The 23601-nt window shown below is 35.8% G+C and overlaps 1 protein-coding gene across 6 annotated transcripts in view; it reads left to right on the top strand.

Annotated features, from left to right (window-relative positions):
* Nucleotides 1-23601, top strand: part of LOC123673903 (anion exchange protein 2) — a 171495-nt gene that overhangs the window by 56123 nt on the left and 91771 nt on the right. For 4 of the 6 annotated variants that reach the window (XM_045608660.1, XM_045608665.1, XM_045608661.1 and 1 more), the window contains one exon: nucleotides 19078-19237. In XM_045608660.1, coding sequence (XP_045464616.1) covers nucleotides 19078-19237 — 160 coding nt within the window. Of the gene's footprint in view, nucleotides 1-3634; nucleotides 3861-9445; nucleotides 9479-19077; nucleotides 19238-23601 lie in introns of those variants that run through there. The other 2 variants (XM_045608662.1, XM_045608663.1) reach the window with 2 other exon arrangements.

Here is a 23601-nt window from a genome sequence, read left to right on the forward strand (position 1 = left end):
CCGCCTGGCTTGCACTTTCGTCTTTATCGAAGGAAAACTGTGAAAAATAGCGTATTTTCTCTTTGCTAGTGTCCATCTTTGACCCGCTCTCGAACTAAAGTGAGTGAACTTATCACAAAACTATCAAAAAAGTTTTGATAATACGAAAACTCATATTTCTAACGCAATTTACTATTTTACTATTTACTATTTATTTGTACAAAGATTTCATGTACAAATTCTAGTCATCAAAAGTTACATGACACGTCAATAAAACATGGAATAATATATCTAAAATAATAGATGTGTAGATACAAATACAAAACATAATATTATCATACAGATAAAATCAACAAATAAAGTAATACACTATATAAACGCTAAGATCGGGCGAGGAACTCGTGTAGATAGTAGATCGTGTTTTCAAGCAATAATTCTTTTACTTTCTTGTGGAACTGTGCCTTCCCCAGAGTCTTTAAAAAGTCTGGCAGTTTATTATAAAGTTTCAAAGCTATGAAATTGTGTCCTTGTTCTTCCTTCTTCATTCGATGGCGGGGTATTGCATATTTATCTTTATCACGTGTATTATAATCGTGAAATGTTGAGTTTTTTGGAAACTTATCCCTCTTTGCATGGATATAACTGACACATGTAAGTATGAAAATGGAAGTAATCGTGAGTATGCCTTCCCTTTTGAAGATATTTCTGCAACTTTCTGTGTTTCCCATGTCAAATAATATCCTCAATGCTCTTTTTTGTTTCACAAGAATTCTTTCGGCATCCCCAGCATGACCCCATAAGATAATTCCATAGCTTGCCACACTGTGAAAGGCAGAATAATAAGCTTGTTTAGCTGTCAACAAATCTGCTATTTCTTTGATACGTCGTATCATGAATAATGCCGTTGACAGCTTTCTACAGAGAGTGTCGATGTGTTTACTCCAACTCAGAGATGACTGAAATTCTAGTCCTAAGTATGTCAGAGAATTTTGATTTATTTCTCTGTTGGTGAACACCAATTTCTGAGTTTTTTCACTGTTGGAGAGCAAACCATTTATCGAAAACCACGACGAAGCCTCCCCTTCTGCCACCATCGATTCCCTCAAAAGTTTATCCCGAGATTTCGAGGTGCTAAGATAGCCAGTGTCGTCCGCGTAGCCCACCATCTCCACGGTGACGTTCCGAAACAGATCATTCATATAAATGATGAACAACAGTGGTCCCAATATGGACCCCTGCGGGACTCCAGCCGTCAACACTCCAAGAGCCGATACTTCATCGCACCATATCACAGCCTGACTTCTCTTCGTAAGGTAAGATCTGAGCAAGTTATTCACTCCACCTCGCACTCCATAATGATGAAGTTTCATCAGTAAAATTTCATGGTTTACGCTATCAAACGCTTTACTCAGGTCCATACATGTAAGCTCCACTTCATTTCCTCTCTCATACGCCTCAACAATTGTTTCAATGACCTGCGTCAGGGCTGTTATTGTGAACCTATTTTGTCTGAAACCATGTTGGGATTCATGAATTATGGAATGTTTTTCAAAGAACCCATGCAGTCTGTCCCTCAATATCAGCTCAAAAATTTTGGATACAGCAGGTAACACAGATATCGGTCTGTAGTTTGCAAATTCGTCTGGGTCATCTTTCTTGAAAATAGGACTAACTAGTCCTACTTTAAGCTCGTCAGGAAAAATTTCTTGTGACATGCAATCATTGAACAGTCTACAAAGTGGTACCACAAGAAAAGGGCAAGCCTGCTTGAAAAGCGCCACTGACATTCCATAAATATCCCGCGAATTCTTACTTTTGAGTTTTCTGCAGAGGTGCATTATTTCTTCTTCTGTGACAGGAAACACGAACATGGACTCCAAATTCTGTTCGTGTTTATTCTCGAGTAGTCCCCTCGATCCATCCAGTGAAATTTGGGTATTATCACCTATTTTCATCCCAATCGATACCAAGTAGTTATTCATGTCATCTGATGTTAAATTACTATATGTTTTTCTTTAGTGGAACCCGATCGGACTTATAGAACGCGAGATAGAGATAAAACTAAAGCCATCTGTTGGAAAATTATGGTTTTCTGTTTACTGCACCTAATGGAAAACTACCCTTTCGATCGAGATTAAATTTTTCATTTGGATGTAAAATAACAATTTCAAGCTTCATTTCGTGCTAATCACGTTACCACAGATGAAAAAGAAAAATATCGAAAGAAATACTTAATGTAGCGACAACAGATTCAACTGAGTGGATAATTTATGTGTATATATAAAATAAAGGTTCCAAAAATCGAGCTGACCGCGTCATTCAGACAATTATAAATGCAAGCAGAATATCGAAAAATTATTGATATTTCATTGACAAGATCTAACCGAGTTGAAAGTTCATATATGGATATATAATAGTAAACAATTCTAAGCTTCGTGCGAAATTTCATGTTGATATGAAAAAATATGGAATTTTTTCTCAACAACAGATTTAACTAGATTGAAATTCAATTTGTATATGTATATGTATATGTATATTGTATATGTTTTTTGTCAATTTTTTCTACGTTGACCAAATTTGATTATAATAAGGAATTTGAATTTCGTGGCCAGCAAGAATTCCGGACTTAACACCGTTAGAATGGAGCAGCGAGAAGATTGAGAGTAAATTTCAGGCGGAAATTAACAACTGAAAAATTAGAAAGAGGGCACGTGCTTGAATAAGGAATGGTGGAGGTTATTTCAAACATAATTTATGAATACATTTTCAACTGAAATTTTGAGGTTAATTGTAATATAAAAATGTTCAATTCATCACTTTTCTTTCTTTGCTTCGCTCCTCTTCCAAATTAATACTGCTGAAATAAAACTAGTGCCTGCATTCTAACGAAAACCTTTTTCAGAAAATGCATAAATTTGGCAAGTTTGTAAAATAATTTTGTCATACATAAATTGTGTAATTCAAAAGTTGCAGGTAAATTCATATTTGAAATTTACTATTTATTCTCTTCTTCATATACCAACTTTCAAATGATACAAATTCTTATTCAACATATCTAATAAACCACAGTTTTGTTGTTTTCATGCATATCATATCCTTCTCTAATGATAATAATCCAAAATTCAAATCAAATTCGAAAGAAGTAGAAAAAATTGGAGAAACATGAAGTAAGGTGAGAAATTATTTTAATCAATCAATATAGCTCAATCGACAGCAAATGATACGAAGACCTCCTTCAAGGTTCACGTCTAATTTGGAAACACCCTATATATACATGTTTTCTGATCTGCAAAGGTAGAATTAGAGCATGAATGAACGAGCGCTCAAATGCTTTTCTGGAATTTTTTCAGTTCCATTTCAATGTAACCTAGTTGCCTTGAAATAAATGCAATATAAATATTTTCAACAAAAAAATAATACAATGAAATCAATTATGGAGAAACCTCTACTGAAAAACATTTCTCGCTGTTCTTAATCGATTGATGCGGCCCACTCCACTCATTTGATGCCCCTGAAGTTTAATCTTTATCAAATATTTCAGTCTCGGATGAATTAATCATTTGTCGTTTCATTGTTTACCTCGTCATGCATGAACCACATCTATTACTGAAATAGGGATTTTTTTTCACTATCTACAAAAGAATCATGTCTTCGATTGGCATGATAGTTCATTCATATTCAGTTATCTTAGAATCTCCTAAAGTTAAGAGAAAATTGCCCATTGAAAATTTCTCTGAATTTCCTAAACGTAATCAGTTCGCGGCCACTTAATTAATTTCTAAATGAATAAGTGATATGCAAATTAACAAAAGCTGTGTTGGTGAAGAATGAAGCATAATTCGGAAGGAGTTGAAATTTACGACTTGCTGAGTTTTCGTTCTGTGAGTAGTCTACTATTTTAACTAGTGTGATTTGTGGAAAAGCATTTATACACACCTTGTAAGTCATTGTTTTGATTGTGAACTTCTCGCAAATATTTATTATTTTCCTATCAATCAAACATGTGTTGAATAGTGAACTGACTATAAAATGATCCGTTTTTTAAAACAATATAATTAGTTCATCATCGCAGTAAAACTATTTTTTCGGCAACCGTCCGGGAAGTGCTCACTTCCCGGACGCTTTTTCTCTGAGAAAGTAGCATTTCCCGGCCTAGTCCGGAAAGTACGTACTTCCCGGACTAGGCCGGAAAAGAATCTAAGAATCCATAGCAACCGAGATAACGGCTGACAGTTCATATGAAATTAGTTGTCAAAAATTTGCATGTTTTTTGATCGCAATCGCAATAAAATATGGAAAGCAGCAACAATAGTGTTATTTTACATGGTTGCCGAAAAAATATTGTACGCAACACGCCCGAAAATGGTTTTTTTGGACTCACAGACTTCCAGACTCGCTTCTTCGTCGCTCGTTTTCGAATTTCGCATTCGTGTTGGAATAGGAGCCCATTCTGCAACTTTGTTAGAATCATTTGTAAATCTCTTTTTTTCTTTTTTCAAAATTATATAACATGATATTCAAGTTTATAATCAAACTATAAAATCATCAAAAATTTCAGTTTCAGAAGGCAAATCAGCCAAGTGCCTATCTATAATTATCTGAACTTCAGGTAATTAATTATATTCGGTGACCACCAAGGTCTCGGATTTAACACGTTCACAGATTATTCTAAATAGGCACTAGGTTGAATTGTCATCTGAAACTGATACCCACTTTTGATGATTTTTATAGTTTGAAAAGAAACTTAAATATCATGTAATATATTTTTGCATGGGGAAAAAGCTTTAAACTAATGACAATAAAAGAAGAATTATTAGACCAAAGGATTCTATTGAAAATGTAATCGAGTTAGATATTACTTGATTGGGTGGACTATTGTCCACCAGCTGTCAAATTTATAAAACATTTTCCGATGCTTAGGGCTATTTCAAAATCAAATGGATTCAATGCTTTTAGCGTCATCTATGTGTCATCCTACGAACCTTTCAGCCTATCCACGTTCTAGAGGTATTTTCAGAAAATTGAATAAAACTTATTTGGTAATCATTCTGTTAGTTGAAGGGTTTCTCGAAAACTATTCAGTAGTGATACCACAAGTGATTGAATTTCCGACATAAAATCATTCCAAGTTCAGACTCAACAGCCATATAGGTACTGCTGAGATTTTTAATGAATTGAGATAATTTATGATATAAGAAAAAATCAACCATTATGTGCAAGTTACTGAGTACTTCGATATTTAGCTGGTCCAAAAAAACACCTGATATAACAATTTCCTCTTCCTCTTATACTCTCAGAATTTTCCTTCTTCCAATAAACTTTCTATCTTCCTCATCGAATTCGATTGATTCAAATATCGTAAATAATTGAATTGCCTCATTCATAACGCAATACCTCCTCGATCTAATCGAAAATTACATGAACCTGACCTATAATCCATCACGTACTGAAAGACGTGTCCTTGAAAGGAATAGCAATAACGGTGCCGTTTGAAAGGAATCTCCACTGTTTGGAAATCGATAGAATCGTTGATGAAGTTATGCCATCATAACACAAGTTGCCATGTACCAGTCACTAGGGTTGTTCAGGTGTAAAGTAGCAAATATTTGGCTGGGGCCATTATCAGAAATCGATTTCGTGTGTTGGTCCTAGTTGTCAACGTCTATTTTTCATTACGTTATTGGTTTATATGAGTGAAATGCTGTCAACTTGATGTATAACTAACATGATTAAAGGTTTATTATTATTACGTTATTCATTACACTGTATCCTATTTTCGATATTGTGTTTACTCAATTCGAAGGCTGCCTGGAGATTGGCTTGTACTTGTAATCATCGAATAATATAGGGCAACAAAAAATAATAATAATCCTCTGAATCATTTAGGAAAAAACTGTTCTTACGTCACTTCAACTTTCACGCTTTGAAATGGTTCAATTCAAAATTTGAATAAAGATTTTGTTGGAAACTACATAGGCGTACAACTTTGCTTTCGCCGTTTTTTCCGAAAGTCGAAGCTTTATTGTGAAAAACTGGTTACACATTTATGATTCAGTATTGTCCATCGCTGGCTACTTATTTCCCCCATCTTTCGGGCAGCGTACGAATCCCGCGTTGAGAAAACTGGTCATCTTTTAAAGCAATCCACGAATCGATTCAATTTTTCACTTCTTCTTAAGCCGAATGTGCTGGTCAGCCAGGAGGTGTGCTATTGATTGAAATAAGTGATAGTCCAAAGGATCAACGTCTGGAGAATGCGGCCTTGTGGGGTAGGACTTTCTATTTCAAGTATGTCTTGACCATTTTCGCAACGTGGGGTCGAGCATTATCATGCTGTAAAATTACTATATCATGTCTCTCTCGTTGTATTGCGGCCGTTTGTCTTTCAATGCTCGTCTCAAACGCATTAATTGTTTTCGATAACGATCGCCTGTGATTGTTTCAGTCGGTTTCAACAACGCATAAAACACTACGCCGAGCTGGTCCCACCAAATACTGAGCATGACCTGGGAACGTGAATATTCGTTTGGCCGTCGATGTGGAAGCATGACCGGGATATCCCTATAATTTTCTTGGGATCATCGTAATGAAGCCATTTAATGCATGTATAATATATTAATTACAAACAAAGGGTTTTGCAATAAGAGGTTCCAGTTTGATATTGAAAACGAGTTGTTTAAAGAGAAAGCAATGTTTGTTAATTCCATTGTAGAGAGGAAGATATCCATTAATGGCTACGGTTGCAGCATCATATGCTTTTCATGAAATGTTTCATGAGTTCTTCGCACATAAGCGGCTGAATTTCATCTTCAAGGACTTGAATCGATTGTGGAGCATTGGGTGACCCTATCTTTCACGTGGCCCCAAGAAAAAAGTCTAAATATGTTAAATCACAAGATCTCGACCATAAAACTTTTCTTGTAAAATTGCCAATGTGTTGTTGCTTTTGTGGTATATAGCGCTGGCCCTTATTTTTCATCATTTATACGGCTGATCTTTTAAGTTGTATTCGCTACTCTTCTCTACATTGTTTTGCTGATGATGCACAATTGTACCTTCCGTTTTTTTCTGATGATGTTGAGGGAGCTGTACTCACGAGTATGAGGATGCATGAGTGGTCATCAAATCACATTCTCGGCTCAACTTTTCAGTCAAAATTGATATTGTTTGGTCCTACTAATCGTGAACATGAGATTTATTCCTCCCTCAAGATTAATATCTGTGGTGAAAAACTCGAAAAGGTAGTTAGTACCAGAAGTTTGGGCATTTTGATTGACAATAAGTCAAAGTTCACCCAGCACGTGAGCAAACTTCTACAGAGGGCATTTTATGCTTTGAAATTACTTTTTAATAATAGGGAAATCTTTAACTTTCTTTTGAAAAAATACTCATCTGAGTCATTGGTGCTATCACATTTCAATTATGCCTTATGTGTATATGAACCTTGCCTGGATCAACATGATCGAAATAGACTTCAGAGGATGCAGAATTGATGTTGTCGATTTGTATTCGAACTACCAAGATCTTCCCGCAATATCTCTAAGTTCATAAATTAATTGGGATGGCTCAATATGCAAAGTCGGATTGCTTTAAATGTGATGCCCCTAACTCATAGAGTTCTGCGGCTTGGGAGTCCTTCCTATTCGAGTAACCTTTTTATAAAGCGGTCCCAGTTGCGGCAATGTAATCTAAGAGCACCGGAGCTTCTGCACCTGCTCAGGAATTCGACATCAATGTTTAGGCGATCTTTTGTATACGATGCTATCTTTCGACGAAAAATGTCAATCATTTCGTGATGCTCCTTACAAAACTTTACAATTTGTGCATCGACAATAATACATATCCTGACTCATTGAAGATATCTAAAGTAACTCCATTGTTTGAAAAAGGTGATAGAGATGATATAAATAATTACAGAAGTTTTTCTTTAGAGCAGTTTGGTCCCGCTGTTAGCTGTTTTTTTTTGCGTTTTATTGTATAGGTTGTTTTTTTCGAGGTATATAACTTTAAGTTGGCATTACTGTTCAAGATGGCGACCGATTTAACAGCTGTCAAATGATTTATTCTCAGTTTGGTTTGGCAATTCATCATGAATAGACTCACGCCTGAACAACGCTTGCAAATAATGCAATTTTATTTCGAAAATAATGGTTCTGTGCGGAATACGTATCGCGCACTACATCCATTTTATTTTGTACAGCTAAGAAGCGCACTTCTGGTTGAATGGCTACGTCAACAAACAAAACTGCCGCATTTGGAGAAAAGCTTATCCTCAAGTGTATGTCGAAACATCGTTACATCCAGAAAAACTGACTGTTTGGTACGCTTTATGGGCTGGTGGAATCATTGGTCCGTACTTCTTCAAAAACGACGATGGCCAGAACGTTACAGTCAATGGTGATCGGTATAGAGTCATGATTACTAACTTTTTCATTCCTGAATTGAACAACCATGATGTCCAGGAGCTGTGGTTCCAACAAGACGGCGCAACATGTCACACAGCTCGTGCCACAATCGATTTATTGAAAGACACGTTTGGTGACCGCCTAATTTCACATTTTGGACCTGTGAATTGGCCTCCAAGAAATTGTGATTTAACACAGCTAAACTACTTTCTGTGGGCCTATGTAAAGTCATTGGTCTATGCGGATGGGCCACAAACCCTTGACCATTTGGAAGACAACATTCGCCGTGTTATTGCCGATATACGGCCACAAATGTTGGAAAAAGTCATTGAAAATTGGACGTCCAGATTGGACTACATCCGAGCCAGCCGTGGCGGTCATATGCCAGAAATCATATTTGAAATGAAATGCCACAAGATTATCTTGCGGATAAATAAAATTCATGTCAATCGAATAATCCATCGTTGTTTTATTGCAATTTAAAGTTCTATAGCTCTAAAAAACACCCTTTAGTTCCAAATTCTTCTAGTAATTAGCGTTAGCTCTGAGAGTCAAAATGAAAACCATTTAACAAATTGACAAACTTCTAATTCCATTAATCGACCTAAATATTTTCAAGAGTGCAATTTTTATTTTGTCTCGAAATGGAAGGTTTCCTGACATCTATAAACAGGCGTTCAACCACAACTGAACTTGAACCAATTAATGGCCAATCGTTTATCCTCAAATAGCTCCGATGCCGAGGTATTAGGTATCCATATAGAATAACCTCCTTCTCTGTCAAGGTTTCCACGCTTTTACAATGAATTTTCTTTGATGTACTCTTGGCATAATTCAATTATATCCGTATAAGGGGAATCGATACGACAGTTTTTGCCAGGATCGCTCATAAACAACATCGGTCGCGAAAAAAACTAATCCTAAATTAGTGTCGAGGTTGGAAGTCGGTCCCTTTCCATTTATCGGCGAGGTTCGAGTCGGTTTTCGGACTATTAGTGGGGTGGAAAGATCGAAAAGATTCGACTATGAGCGTTCGAATGGAATGCTCACTTAGAGATGATGAATGATGTTTTAGAATGACAGAAAACGTTGAGGTATGGCTGATTTTATGGGATATTGTGATTGGTATTCACGCTGATTATGTTTTGATAACTCTATTGTGAATACACGAATGAGTATTTAGGATGTTCCGATGAGTGGTTTCGAATTTTACTTTTGAATAAAGATAAATCTGTTTTGATGAATCTGATTGGGAAAACGTGAAAAAATTTATTGCAGCGTCCGATATGTTTTATTATTATGTATACGTCCTTTTTGTTTATTATATTCGATGAAGGCAAACTAATAGTATATTCTAAAACAAGTTGCAGAATGGGCTCCTATTCCAACACGAATGCGAAATTCGAAAACGAGCGACGAAGGAGCGAGTTTTGGAACGCATGAGTGTTGGAATTGCCTTCTGCAACGAGTATTAGACGATATTTTCTCTATTTCAGTCAAGTTTTGCGAAATATCGTCGAAATTCAATGAAAAATTCAGATTATATATCCTAGTGACTTTTGTATTGTATCTTGGCAGTTGGTGTGACTGTTACGAAAATTGACAGATTACGGAATTTGAATATGAATCGTATGTTTCAAATTTAGACATAATTTACAATTACACATTAAATTCGTGAATTATGTCTGACGAAATCGATTGAACACTACCAGAATTATGAGAATTTGCGAATATGTAGCGAATCATTTCTCTATATCCCCAAATTATATTATATTGACAATTATTGACGTTTGTTGAAATTTGATAGGATTGGAAGTCAGCATAGACTACCACAAAACGAAAAATATATCTGAAAACGATGCTGTAATGAGTTCATTACAGCACTGTTTTTTAGAACTGTAATGAACTCATTACGATACAGAAATAGAGAAATAATATTCTCAGGGAAGGTGCAGGAATGAAAACTCTTTCCCAGGTTTTTACGATATATTTAAAACTACACCCGGCCATAAATTGAAAGAGAACGGTTCGACTCTGTATAATGCAATAATTCTCTATTTATCTCGTCTAATTGGACGTGAGAGATATTAGAAAATGTTCATTGAGAGGGATTACCACCACGAGGTTTTTTGCATATCATTCAAAATTTGGTAACCATTCATTTCGTCTCTGGCGCTCCAGCGATGACCAAACTTGAACGGTGACGAAGTTGTATACACTCACTTCATCTTCCTTCTTTTTTCGAAGCAAATGAGGAGAGGGCAGCACTGTACGACGACTTTCAAGAAATTATAGTTTTAACTTTTTTGTAATGATTTGTAGTAGGTTTTTTTCACGAATATTTTGAAAATTTATCAGTGCTTTGTACAAAGTTCATATCATCAATTTTTCTTGCGAAAAACGGAAAGTTACCATTTTTTTTTCAATTTTTCTTTCCTAAATTGAAAATATTTACTTTCTTCCATGTATATTATTTTTTATGGAAATTATGTGGAAACTCCATATAAATCGGTGATTTGTAAGAACAAATTCGTTTTCAGCTGAAATTAGCACCACGTAGTGGTGTTCCCTCTTAATAATTTTTTTATCTGATCGGCTGAGTTCTACACGAGTATTTTTCTCGCAGGAGTCGAGGTTAAAATTCTGAGGGAATTCTTTAAATATCTGATGGTATGATTATTTGAAATTTTCTGCCTTAACCTTTTATGTTGCGAAGGAATTGGATTGTTATTGTTATTCTTTCTGATAATCAAAAATTAAAATGTAGATTTCAATGTACATTTGAGGGGGATTTCATTGTACCTCAACCTTTATGGTTTATTGTGCAATTCCCCCCCAATAGATCTGTTTTTGAAATTAGTCGTCATAGTCTCTTCCTTCAGATCTAGAGTTCTAATGAACTCCAGCATGGGATGGTTTCAAGAAAGTTATTTCTTCGAAGCATCTCATTTTCCTCATTCTGAGGTGCTTCCTGAGGCGGTAATACCCTGCAAAGAATCCATTGAGTAGATACTTCTTATGTATCGCAGTATCAAAAGAAAGTATTTGAAAGGATCCATACCAGAAAGTTTCTGTCAATGTTTTTTTTCGGTCTCCTGAAATTATTTCTTGTGGGTACATTCACCTATACCCCGGAAAGGTTCTGGGTCAATGACAGAAGTTTATTTCTTTTTCTAAAAATTGTGTTTGCCTCACACTTAACCTGGTACCATGTTATTATCTATCTCGTTGAGTTTTCTTCGGCACTTCGATACTATCTTAGAATCTATGATATGTTAGCTCGATGCTTTGGCTGCAGCCTGCTGTCAGAATGTATCGCTATATCACATTTTGATTTTTTTTTTAATTTAAAAACATACTAAGATATGGAAAAATGATCACCCAGTTATAATTAAGTTATGAAACAAAATTATATGGATATATATCTTTCAGGGTTAGATCAGTTATCAATCAAAATTAAAAAAAAATCAATAATGAATGAATAGTGTGCTAACTGAAATCTTCTTGAGTTATCTGAACCCAGGCTACTTGTACGACGTGTCGCTAAAGTCTGTGGAGGATGGCGTCAACAGAGTAATATTCTTTACATAATTTTGCATACGTGTTCAAAGGATGAAAGATCAAGAGATCTAGGGTGTTAAGGCAACAATTTGTCTTGATTGTCCTCAAAATGAGACCAACGTAATTCTGGCTGTATGTGGTCGTGCATTATCTTGTTGGAAATGTAATTTGGTGATCGTCCCTATATAATTCAGAACGTGAGGTTCCATCACCTCCAGGCTGTAATCTACGGAAGTCATCTTGCAACTTTGTTGCATGATAATTCTTGGTGTTTTGAAGTTTCGAAACGAATCAGTTTACAAAAAGTGTCAAGAATTGCAAGAATTGGTCGAGATTTTATTACCTAATACATAGCTACAGTCCTTCAAAAAGAACTCATCTCACATTAATCAAATAATTAAAAAATCAGCAGGTATCACTTCAGTACGTACTGGTCGTGAATTACTTTATGTGTCTTGTAACGTTACAATTGCCCATGAGACTCTAAACACTAATTTCTATGGGTGGTTTGACTTATTTGGCAACAAAGCTCCTACCCAGGATTTTACAAGTTTAATAAAATTAAAATATACAAAGATCGATCCTTTTCACTCTAAACAAATTATATTGAAATAATAACTTAACTTAAATCGGTTTTTTATTAATTACTTTGCTATTAGGATGGAACCCCTTCTGTAAATTCTTTTCAGCCTTCTAAACACCAGATCTTATCAGGAAGCTATAGTACTCCAATTCCCATTCAGCGAAGTTGATGTAATAACGCCAGGTATTACAGCGCTCTTTCACATTTAATGCGGTGAAATTGCATAATGAGATGCTAATTGCATGTGGGGGTTCTTCTTTGAACCCATTGAGAAGAGAATTGAAGAATGTATTATTTAAAAGCCAGATACAGATTTTGTAAATGAGTTTCAGTTTTGGTGATATTCATGGTCTATATAATTCTGTTGTATTTCCTTTCATTAATATTTATTTTTGTTTTTTCTCTCTTTGTATATTGTCGGGTGTAGTGTGGAGTAGCCTTGGCTAGAATTCGCCCCTAAAATTTGCCAAATAAAGACACTATTATTATTATTACGCAGGTATTCTCTCAGTTTCAGGAACTAAAGTGGTTTATCGTACGTAGTATTCCAAATTCTCAAGGAAGTACTTCTTGATGTTTTTCAATCCCAAGAGAGGTTTCTGTTGTTCCAATCCCACGGGAGGTGCTTTGGAAAAATGAACAACTATATTAGAATATGTTAACCTGAATTTACAACTTCTTCTCGGATTTCTAACCAAGGAATTATAAAGAAATCATTACATTTATCAGAAAATAAACCTGAGAAGGAGTTTTGCTGGAATTACTTGACACAAAAAGAATTCTACCAAACCTAAAATACGTTTCTATAAGATGGATGACTCTAAAAAAACTACTGTTTCAAAGTTAATCAATTCGTTCTGGGGAGATTATTACTCGTTGAATGCAAATATTCATGTCAACACTTACCGAGAATACCGACACAATTCTCGCCGATAAATCAAATTCTAAAACTCAAATTGAACTAGTAATGGCCGAAATCTAAAACAAGGTACGTTTCTTTCCTGAAGTCTCAATCATTATTAAAATCTTTCTTTATCTAGATGCACGCATCCGTTGGCGCTTCACCGGCGACCAATAGCATACAATTAATTGACAAGTTACCGCGTCTTTGAAAATTCCAGTAGCGTAACATGAATTAAGGCGTGCTAAATCGTTGCAGTCTTTTACTGGGTTTCTTGAATTGGCGATTTAATATTTGGAGAGAGAAAACGGTTGATTAGACTAAAAAAGTTTGATCTGATTTGTTAATTTTATGGATACATCCGTTCTTGACTCGAATTGGTTTTTCATAAATTATTCCACTACATTTTGAACGCCTTTTATTATAGCTAACGTTCTCGATGAAATCTATTCACCCTCTCTACTTTCAAGTTAGTGATGTGGAGAATCGAAACCGTGTGCGTCGCTCAAGAACAAGCGTAGATATTGTTGCTATATGGTCCGTAGTGTTGACAAAAATCCAGGTTGGTCGATTCCACGTCGATCTTGGGAATAAGGCATTCCGCAAAGGACATCACATCGTATTTTATGTTGACTTAGATTTTAATACTTTTGGTTCGGTTAATACAATCTTTTACGATTAGATCCTTGAAATGTATCAAAATGATCATGATTTCCAACGAAAAATCATGGTCAGTGATGAGGCCTATTTTCACCTCGAAGGCTACTAAGCAGAATTGTCGGATTTCGGATTCGAAAAATCCAAGGATGTTTGTTGAAAAGCCTCCATCCGCATCATGTCACTGTTTGGTGCATTTTTTTGAACTGGTCGTGTGATTGGACCTCCATCAACACGTATAGAAGATGATAAAAAAATAAAGTTGCACGAATTATTTTGTAAATTTTTCATAATTATATTTTCTGTTCATTTACTGATGAATTTCATGCTCCTATAAGCCAGTATTGATTTTTTTGTTATTCCAGAGACATCTATCCATATTAACACCTATATTTTTAGAGTTAAATCGCATCTGCACGAATATAGCAAGTAAACATGGTACGAATTTACTCGTGGTTGACGTTCTAACAAAAAAAGCCGAGTTATCTCTAGCAAAAAAAAACCGAGTTATCTCGTAGTTGGCAGCCAACGTGTTAAAATATACCTACTTGTTTTTTTCTATCAAAATGAAAATTATTCTTGAAAAACCCTTCAGATTCTTCATTTGAACATTTTATTCAATGCAAACATTACAAGTTCACAAATAGGCTGAACCATGAATTCTTCTAATGCGTTGTCAATCAAATGTTCCGAGAAAAATTTTCCGAATATGTGTTACGTGTTACGTAAGATCATGAAATTGGGAGTGATATTCAAAATGTCCATTAATTATAGCTGAACAACGAAGAAATATTTATTCATTTCCGCTTGTCTTTTACCCTTATTTCGCATAGCTTACAAAAAAAAGTTTCTTCCGCCCTGCCTTCGCTTCTTCCATCTCAACCTTCCAGACCTCCGTATAAAACAGTTGACATCGGGTCTGCCTATTTCCGTTCAATACACCCACCTAAGCGAGAACGCAATTACCATACCGCATACTGAACGTTCGCAGAACTACGTAACAGAATGGAAATTTATCTGTGTACATTTTCATCCGACTGAAAACACTGGTGGGGAAAAACAAGAATGGTCATTACTGAAGTGGTTTATCGGTGAACGAAGTTGACAAACTGTTGAAGCCACCGCCCTTCTAGCCTGCTGTTCGTTAACCTCAACTGTCGTTTTATGTTGAACCCCAATGGGTATTCTTCTGCTGCTGCTTCTCGAAGATAACCTTCGATCTAGCAATTTCTTGTTGAGAGAATCAGCCGTGAAAGTTCTTTTCAAGTTTCGTTGGATAAATTGATAGATCAAAATTATTCTATGAATAGATTGAGGTCAAATGAAATATCCAATATGCATTAATGAAACATCAGTGCCTTCATAGCGTATCTCTTTTCCGAGGTGCTAGATAATGCAGTAACGCTAAATGGCGAAGGCACAACGTTACATATGACAACTCCCTGTTTGATTTCTACTTTGATACTACTTGCAATCTCGCTTGCAATTAATTGAACATATATAGTTTGAATATAAAGTGTTGTAAAAAGAATTATATATTAATTATTTTTTCCAATAGGTGGTTTTACTTATCTTCTTACGTTATATCCGATCGGGTTCCATTGTTGGATTGGAATGATGAGATTTCGTACTACAAAAACTTTTTTGACAGTTTTTGTGATTCGTTGAATCAGTTTAGTTAGAGCGCGAGTCGAAAATATACACTAGCAAAAGAAAATACGCTTAATTTTACAGGGTTTCTTCGATAAAGGCGAAAATGCAAGCCAGGAGGCTGGAAATGAAAATAATGTTTATGGTCCTGATACTGTAACAGTCAATCACGCGCAATTTTGGAGTCGTCAATTTCATTCGGGTAATTTCGATGTCAAAGTGCACCAAGGCCAATTGTCGAAAATATCGATGAAAGTTGGGATATTGTCGAGTCCGACCGTCATGTAAGCACTGTTTTGATAGCTCAAAACGTAAAGATTGCATAAAAAATCAGGAATTTTTCACCCTACGGCAAAACTGTTAACTCGGAACTGTACTGTCAACAATTGGACCGTCTGAAAGAAGTAAACGCTCAGAAGCGGCCAACGCCAGGCCACCCTATCGATAGTGACTCGCCAGAGCTTGGTTAGGAAGTTCTTCTACATCCACCTTATAATCAGGACCTGGCGTAAAGTGATTACCATCGTTCCTGTCTTCTTCTTCAAGTGCCGTCTTCGCTCCGAAGTTTGGCTACCATCAAAGCTATGCCTATTCTTGATACTGCAGATCTAAACAATTGCCAGTTGTTGCAATTGTACCATTCTCTCAAGTTCTTCAACCATGAGTTTCTTCTTCTTCCAATTGATCTTTTGCCCATTATCTTTCCCTGGACAATAATCTGCAGCAACCGGTATCTATCTCCTCTCATAATATGTCCCAGGTATTGTAGTTTGCGATTTTTAATAGTCAGTACCAATTCTTTCTCTTTCTGCATTCTCCGCAAGATCTCCACATTCATCACTCTCTCCGTCCACGATACTCTCAGTATCCTACGGTACATCCACATCTCAAATGCTTCCATCCTTCTGATATCAATCTTCTTCAATGTCCACGCTTCCATTCCGTAGAAAAGAGTTGACAGCACGTGACATCTCACAAGGCGAATTTTAAGTTTAAGGCTTAGATCTCGCCCACAGAATATCTTCTTCATCAGCTCTAGCTTTTTCCACTCTTATCCTGATTTATTCAGAGCTATCGTTCCTATCTATGGTGCTGGTGAAAAATTTGCTTCACCAGAGGCTTATGAAAATCAACTGTCTCAATTTTTTTCCAATAGTACCGAGGGGTTCTATGAGGGACCTAACGATATTACCTTCAAAATGGCAACAAGTTATCGAACAAAACAGCGCATATTTGACCCAAATCGGATAATTCTAACTATGGTAATTAAAGTCTTGTTATTCATTCAAAAATAATGGATTTCTTTTTACTACACCTTCTATTTAGGCTCGCACATGAACTAAAAAAAATCTTTCAATCCTAAACAATTCAACAATTCACTTATCTTAACGATTAATTTGGAAAGCATTTGAAAGTATCATGAACCCTCCTTGATGCTTAAATCTACATCTACATGAAGGATGAATCAATACTTCTATCATCGAGCCAACTATCAAGCCTTAACCACCGAAGGTCATTGGTTTTTTCACAATAAAAATAAATATAATTTATTAATCCTGTTGGACCCAGTGTTATATTAAAAAATTATCAAAATATGTTTCCGCCATTCGAATACTCTTTCACACTATAATATGCCTTACGAATCATCAACGATTAAACTTTTTCTTTAAAACTTAATTTATTCATTAATTTCACAGAATCAGGCAGGTGATTGTAAAGCTTGATATACTGATAAAATAAAGATGTTTCAAATTTCCTGGTTCTGTGAACAGGCAAATGCAGAGTTCGGGTACTTTTGAGAGTAACAATGAAAATTACAGAACTTGTTGAAGCAAATTTGTCGTCTCTCGCATAAAATGGCACTGTCAAAATACTATTGGCAGCAAATAAAGGTTTACAGTATACATGAGGAGCAACTCAAAAAGTCATTCTAATGATTCCTACGTCTCTGGGATATAAATACTCTATTAAAATCCACAGAATTTCCCCATATAATGATGTTATATGCAATATGATTTTAAGGAAAAATTCTGTAATATGTGTTTATAACAGATTCAAGGGGGAGCGAATCTCTTATCTGTCGAAAAGCATAAAAAGACGGGCTCAGTTTCCTATGATATATGATATGTATATGATTACTCCATCTCAAATTTTGTCCTCTTAAAAAAAAGTATAGAACTCAATTCAACTTCATTCAAAATCAATGTTTTTTGTTTTGAAAAGGAACCAGTAAAGATCCGATTCCTTTTTGCCTCAAAATCCATCTCATTTTCCATTTATTTCTGAGGCCTTCAGCTCCACAGAAACTTCCTACCTTCAGTAGGTACAATAGGTATTCAACGTGAAAAATGAGAGAATCGTCTGCAACTTTTACTGCAGATGCAAGTTATCACCACACACTGCAAAGAAATTGAATAGTTCTAAATACGCGCACCTCTAACCATCAAGAAAGTCTGTGAACGGCCATCAGCATGCAATTCGTTCCAAATATTATTCAGTTATGATAAATCAGTTTGAAACATGGCGTATTTGATATCAGAAAGATGAGAACAAGTGTCCTCTTACACGCGCAATATTGACGGTCGCACATATGTTCTTCCCTATTCATGTTTCCTCTAGGTTGGTTTACGAGAATTGACTGCCAGGCTATTTCGATTTTGCTTGTGGACTTTCGGCTTTGTAGTTATTTCAATTTGAAAAATTAATGGCTATCGACAACTGATGAATTAAAGTTCGAAATTAGAGATACCATCAACAAAATAACTCATATACAATGTTTCTATTGAAATATTTCCAAAAGGGTATGCACGTGCCAAGAGAGAAATGTAGGTCTTTGATCAAATGGGACCCTCCATAAATATAACCTGCCTAGCTACATGAAACCTTGTTTTATTGAACCTAAAAATCTCACACAACAATTAATATACGCTTTAGGTAGAATTCAGGGAGATCGGATATGAATTTGAAAGATAACTACCATGGATTATTTCTTATTATTTTATAATCAGATGAGATGAAAATTGGAAAATTCATCAATTTATTTCTTATAATCATAAACAAAGTGGATGATTTTTTATAATGAATCAACATAAAAACATATAAATACAAAAAAGGGTAAAGAAAACAACAAACACAAATATAGAAAAGAGTTCAAATGAATCTATAAATTAGCACAACTAGAAACTCTGAAAAAAAATTATAATGGAAAATGAAATAAGTGTACAATAGCTAATCAAATCTCTTCAAAGTTCATGTTCTCACGTTACCTTTGATAATTCGTTTTCTTATTGTATTTATAAAAATCATTAAATAATAATTGGTACTATCTTTCCATTTTCCAGATCACTGGAACTAACGATGGAGAAGTCAAGCTTGATGAAGAATGTGCCAAAGTGTTTGCCATGGAGGGAGTTGGCATTTCATCGGGTTTTAACATTCACAAATTCCATGATTCACCTACACCTTCCGCTCAACCGAGAATGCTCGATGAAGAAATTAACCGTAAGTTGTCTCCACCGTAATTCCTCCTTATTCTGGATATTTGTAATAGGCTACAATAAAAAGAGAACTCAGAAAATTTTATTTTCAAATTTTTCAATACTTCTTAGCGAGTAGCCTATTGTTCTTCTTGATTTCAACTTAAATTGATAGTATTATACACTAAAGTACCGAATATTTACGCGAATACAAAACCGGCGGACTGTCCATTCCTCACCACGAGACGAGAATTACACGGTCTTCAGGGAAATCTGCAGGCAGACCTCACCAAGCCGGACTCTAGTGCTAACGTAGTGAACTTCCTCAATAGCCTATCTATTGCTCATTGCATCTAATGTATTTTATTATAGTTCAAGAACTGAAAATATATTGTGTCAATGACCATAGCAGTCGAGACACTTTTTTAGAATAAAAAAAAACCGACGAAGTTAAAATTTTGTAAGTAGTGTTAGTAGTTTCATGGTGAACATATCATCAGAACCATAGTAAATGAAAAAAATATATATAATGTTCCAAAAAAGTTGAGAAACTTCCGAAATTTTGGATCTATTTCAAAAGTTTTTTGTACGTGAGATATCCGAGGAGATACCTAAATGTTTACTAACTTATCTAACTCCTTCCTCTAACAAGTTTTCCAGTTTTTTCATTATTATTTATCGGTATTTGTAGTACCAAATCATTTCATAAACAATTGAAAAAATAAAATTCAGTAAAGAGTATGGCCTCCTAGCACATCAACCAGACACTGACAACGCTTTATACTTTCGATCAGATTGTTGGAATAGCCTTGATTGATTTCTCCTCAGAGTTGAGGAAAAAGCCGTCTCACTTCTTGAAGTGTATGTTGGGGTGGTTGATGAGAATCTAAAGCTCTTTGTAGCTGATCCCAAGCGTGTTCAATGGGACAGGGCCAAACACAGAATACCATGGATTTCAAGAGCTTCATCGTTAGTTCCCGCATGTTGGAGTGGCGCATTATTGACCAAAAATAAGAAATTTGGCCCAATAGTTGCATGAATTAAAGGAATATTGTCAATTGTCAATGAGTTGGTCTATGTAAATCTGTACATTCATAGTGGCATCAAGTACTAACAATTCTGTACGTTCATTGAAACAAATGCCTCCCCACACTATAAAAATACCATCTTTAAACGGATGAATTTCCTGGTCTGATATGCGAATTCTGATCACCAGAAGATGGGTCCATGCCCTAACAAGCCGACTATCTGAAAACCGTCCATATCTCGACTCATGTATGAACTATACAGACCCCCATTTATCGTTCCAATTCAAGTGCTAATTGGCACATTCCAATCGAACTTGTATATGATTTTGGGTTTGTGGATCCTTTCCAAAAGTAGATTGATGTCTCGAAGTCTTTGACGAACTGTTTCAATAGAAACCAAAAGAGCAGAAGCGTTCAAAGACCGCCATTGCATGATTCTGTAAGTACATAAAGGCTCTCTACTGGCAGACATAGTAAGACACCTATCATGTGTAAGAAACCTATCTTTTGTAGGAGTGGTAGATCTTGAGCGTTCACTTCTCGGTCTTTAGGTCACGTTTCCAGTTTCTCGATATCTACGGACGAGCCAGGAAACTCAGCTTTCTCTTACTTGGAAGAATTTCCAAAGATCTCCCTGATTACGTCCCGCCTCGATCGATACCAATAGTCCTAATGTATTCATGCGCACTAAGTATACGTCTAAGCATTACTGCAAAATAAACTTTCAGATTTCAAATTGAAGTTGATTGTACGAAAGTGAAACAGTAACTGATCCAAAACTCTCAGAAATGCAAACTACAAGAACTTGTCTTAAACTGAAAAAGTTAGGAAATGAGAAGCAAAATAACCATTCTCATATAATAGGGTTATATTTATATGAACATTTGGTGCACGATAATCGGCAACTTTTGATATGGTCACAAAATGCCTCAATTTTTGTGGAGGAGAATACCGAGTGCTTGAAAACAACGTTTCAATATTTTGGGAGCTGATTCTAGACCTCAAAATAAGTGAAAAATTTTATATAAACATGGGCCGCAAATTGATACGTTTTGGAGATATGAGCGATTTTCTGTTTTCAAAATATTGAACTACGAGCGCAACCGAATACGATAAAGATATTCGATTTATTTTTGACTTCTAATGTTTTACATGAAGGAATTATACGTACTCCTGGTTGTGTTCGGATCGTTTGACAGGATAGTTCAATCCGATGTTGAAATTATTTAATGTTATTCACTGACGTTGCATATACCAAACTTTTCAAATAACCCAAAATGCAAAAGTCTAAAGATGAAAAATAAATCGAATATGGTATTTGGTGGCGCTAGTAGTTAATTTGATAACCTGAATTCGCTTATATCTCCAAAACGGCTCATTTGCGGACTCATGTTTATATGAAATTTCCTACTTATTTTCAGATCTGTTCCCAAAATATTGAAACCTTGGTTTTTGATACCGGCGCGAGTGATTTTGGCGCCTGAAGCAAAAATTTTTTGGTGCCCCTACTGAAAAAGCATCAATGACAACATGATCTCCCTCATAACAACCCCTTTCCCCCCCCTCCCCCCAAAAAAAAAAACCTGCTCCGATGATAGTACAGAAAAAAAAACAATAACTAGTGTCAAATGCTAAATCGTAGGAATTTTCCATATGTGAATGTGTTAGCATCGGCTTCCGAATAATAATAATAATAATTATATAATTATAATTTAATTTGTGAAATACATAATGATTTTATCCTTCTTTCAATAAAGGTAAAAGGGAATTATGTTTATCCATATTGGATGGGCTTCCGTGCGTTATTTATCATACAAGCGGCTCAGTGAAAGCGGTTTGGAGATTTTTATTGCAAATAATGTTGATAAACGCAGCTGAACAGGGCAAGTTATTTTTGAAAATCAAAGATCAAATATGGGAAGGCGGCCACTGGCCAGCAAACTGGGCCTAATTGCCGCCCCTCAAATTGAGGTGCCTGACACGGTGGCTTCACTGTTCCCTTACGACGACCCTGTTAACACCTTAAGAGAATCTATATTAATCTAGATTTTTGAATGGTGTGGAGAAATCGAGGTAAGAAAAAAGCTTCTGAAATGGTTTGTTCCAACATGCATTTGGAAGTGCCTGCTGGCAGTCTGGCACAGTAGATTTACTAGAATCTTCTATTATCCTCTCTAAAACGTCATTATTGCGGAATGTAGTATACGAAACATTCCCGGTAGTTTTCCGAGAAAATCGTAGAAGTCATCAGCTTTGGAATTTCCTCTATTCTCGGGTGCATTCAACGAATCGTATTTCACATCAGCGTCTTAATAAACATCCTCCATAACTTTGGACCGAATGTCCGTACCAGCCTCGCGTTTCTCTTCTAAAAATGATCCCCGCATGCGATGGAAATGTGAATTTTATTAAATGTCAGAGGCAATTTCACAAAGCCGATTCACGAAATCAGGTTGATGCCGTTTCTGTCCACGAAAGGCTTTCACAGGATTCTGGATTCAATCGATTCGAGGAAATTGAACTAATTCGGATAGATTTTCCTCTTTTCAGTCGTTGTGCAGCTGGTGGTTGGATTAGTCTAGTTTGCATTCAGATATGATACTCGTTCCTTGAGTGTACCTCTAATTTTCCGCCAGTATTGTGGGCAGTGCCACGTTATCACGTATGTACCTAGCAGAAGGGGGAAAACAATACCTACTGCTTTTTATTAAAATGCACTTCTCAACAGTTGGTTCACACATCAATAAAAATTTAGGATATTCGACGCAATGGGTGTTTTTTAAGAGCTTTAGAACTGAATGATAATCCAAGAAAGAAATATTGTTGGGATGAACTTTTTATTATTATAATCTGGTATATAATTTAATGGCATTACTTTTTCCAGTACGCTTTTTGGCATATGTCAGCCAATGCCACGAGTTAAGTCCAATTTTTCACTATTTTCCCAATAGATCTAGTCGTATAACGTCAATGGCGGCTTGAATATTGGCTTCCAATGCTTCATGACTTTATAGGCATAAACCAATGACTCAACATAGCCCTATTAAAAGTACAGGGTCCGGCAAAAAAACCTCCCTGATTTCAATAGGCATTTGCAAAAAGAATGAGAAACATATAGAACAATTACTTATATTTGTGAATAGCCTATATGATGCCATTTTACATCACTTAGTACACTTTACTTGGTTTTGAAAATTATGTCTGATAAATGATGTCCCCCATTGTTAAGACATTCACGAAGTCTTTCCCTGAAGTTGTCCATAGTTCTTCGTGTAACTTCCCTTGGAATGGCTGCCACTTCCTAGGGAACTGCACCAACAACCATTACACAGCTCAAAAGTCACAGTTTGGTGCGCAGTTG

This window comes from Harmonia axyridis, chromosome 2 (assembly GCF_914767665.1).
Source record: "Harmonia axyridis chromosome 2, icHarAxyr1.1, whole genome shotgun sequence".
NCBI lineage: Eukaryota > Metazoa > Arthropoda > Insecta > Coleoptera > Coccinellidae > Harmonia > Harmonia axyridis.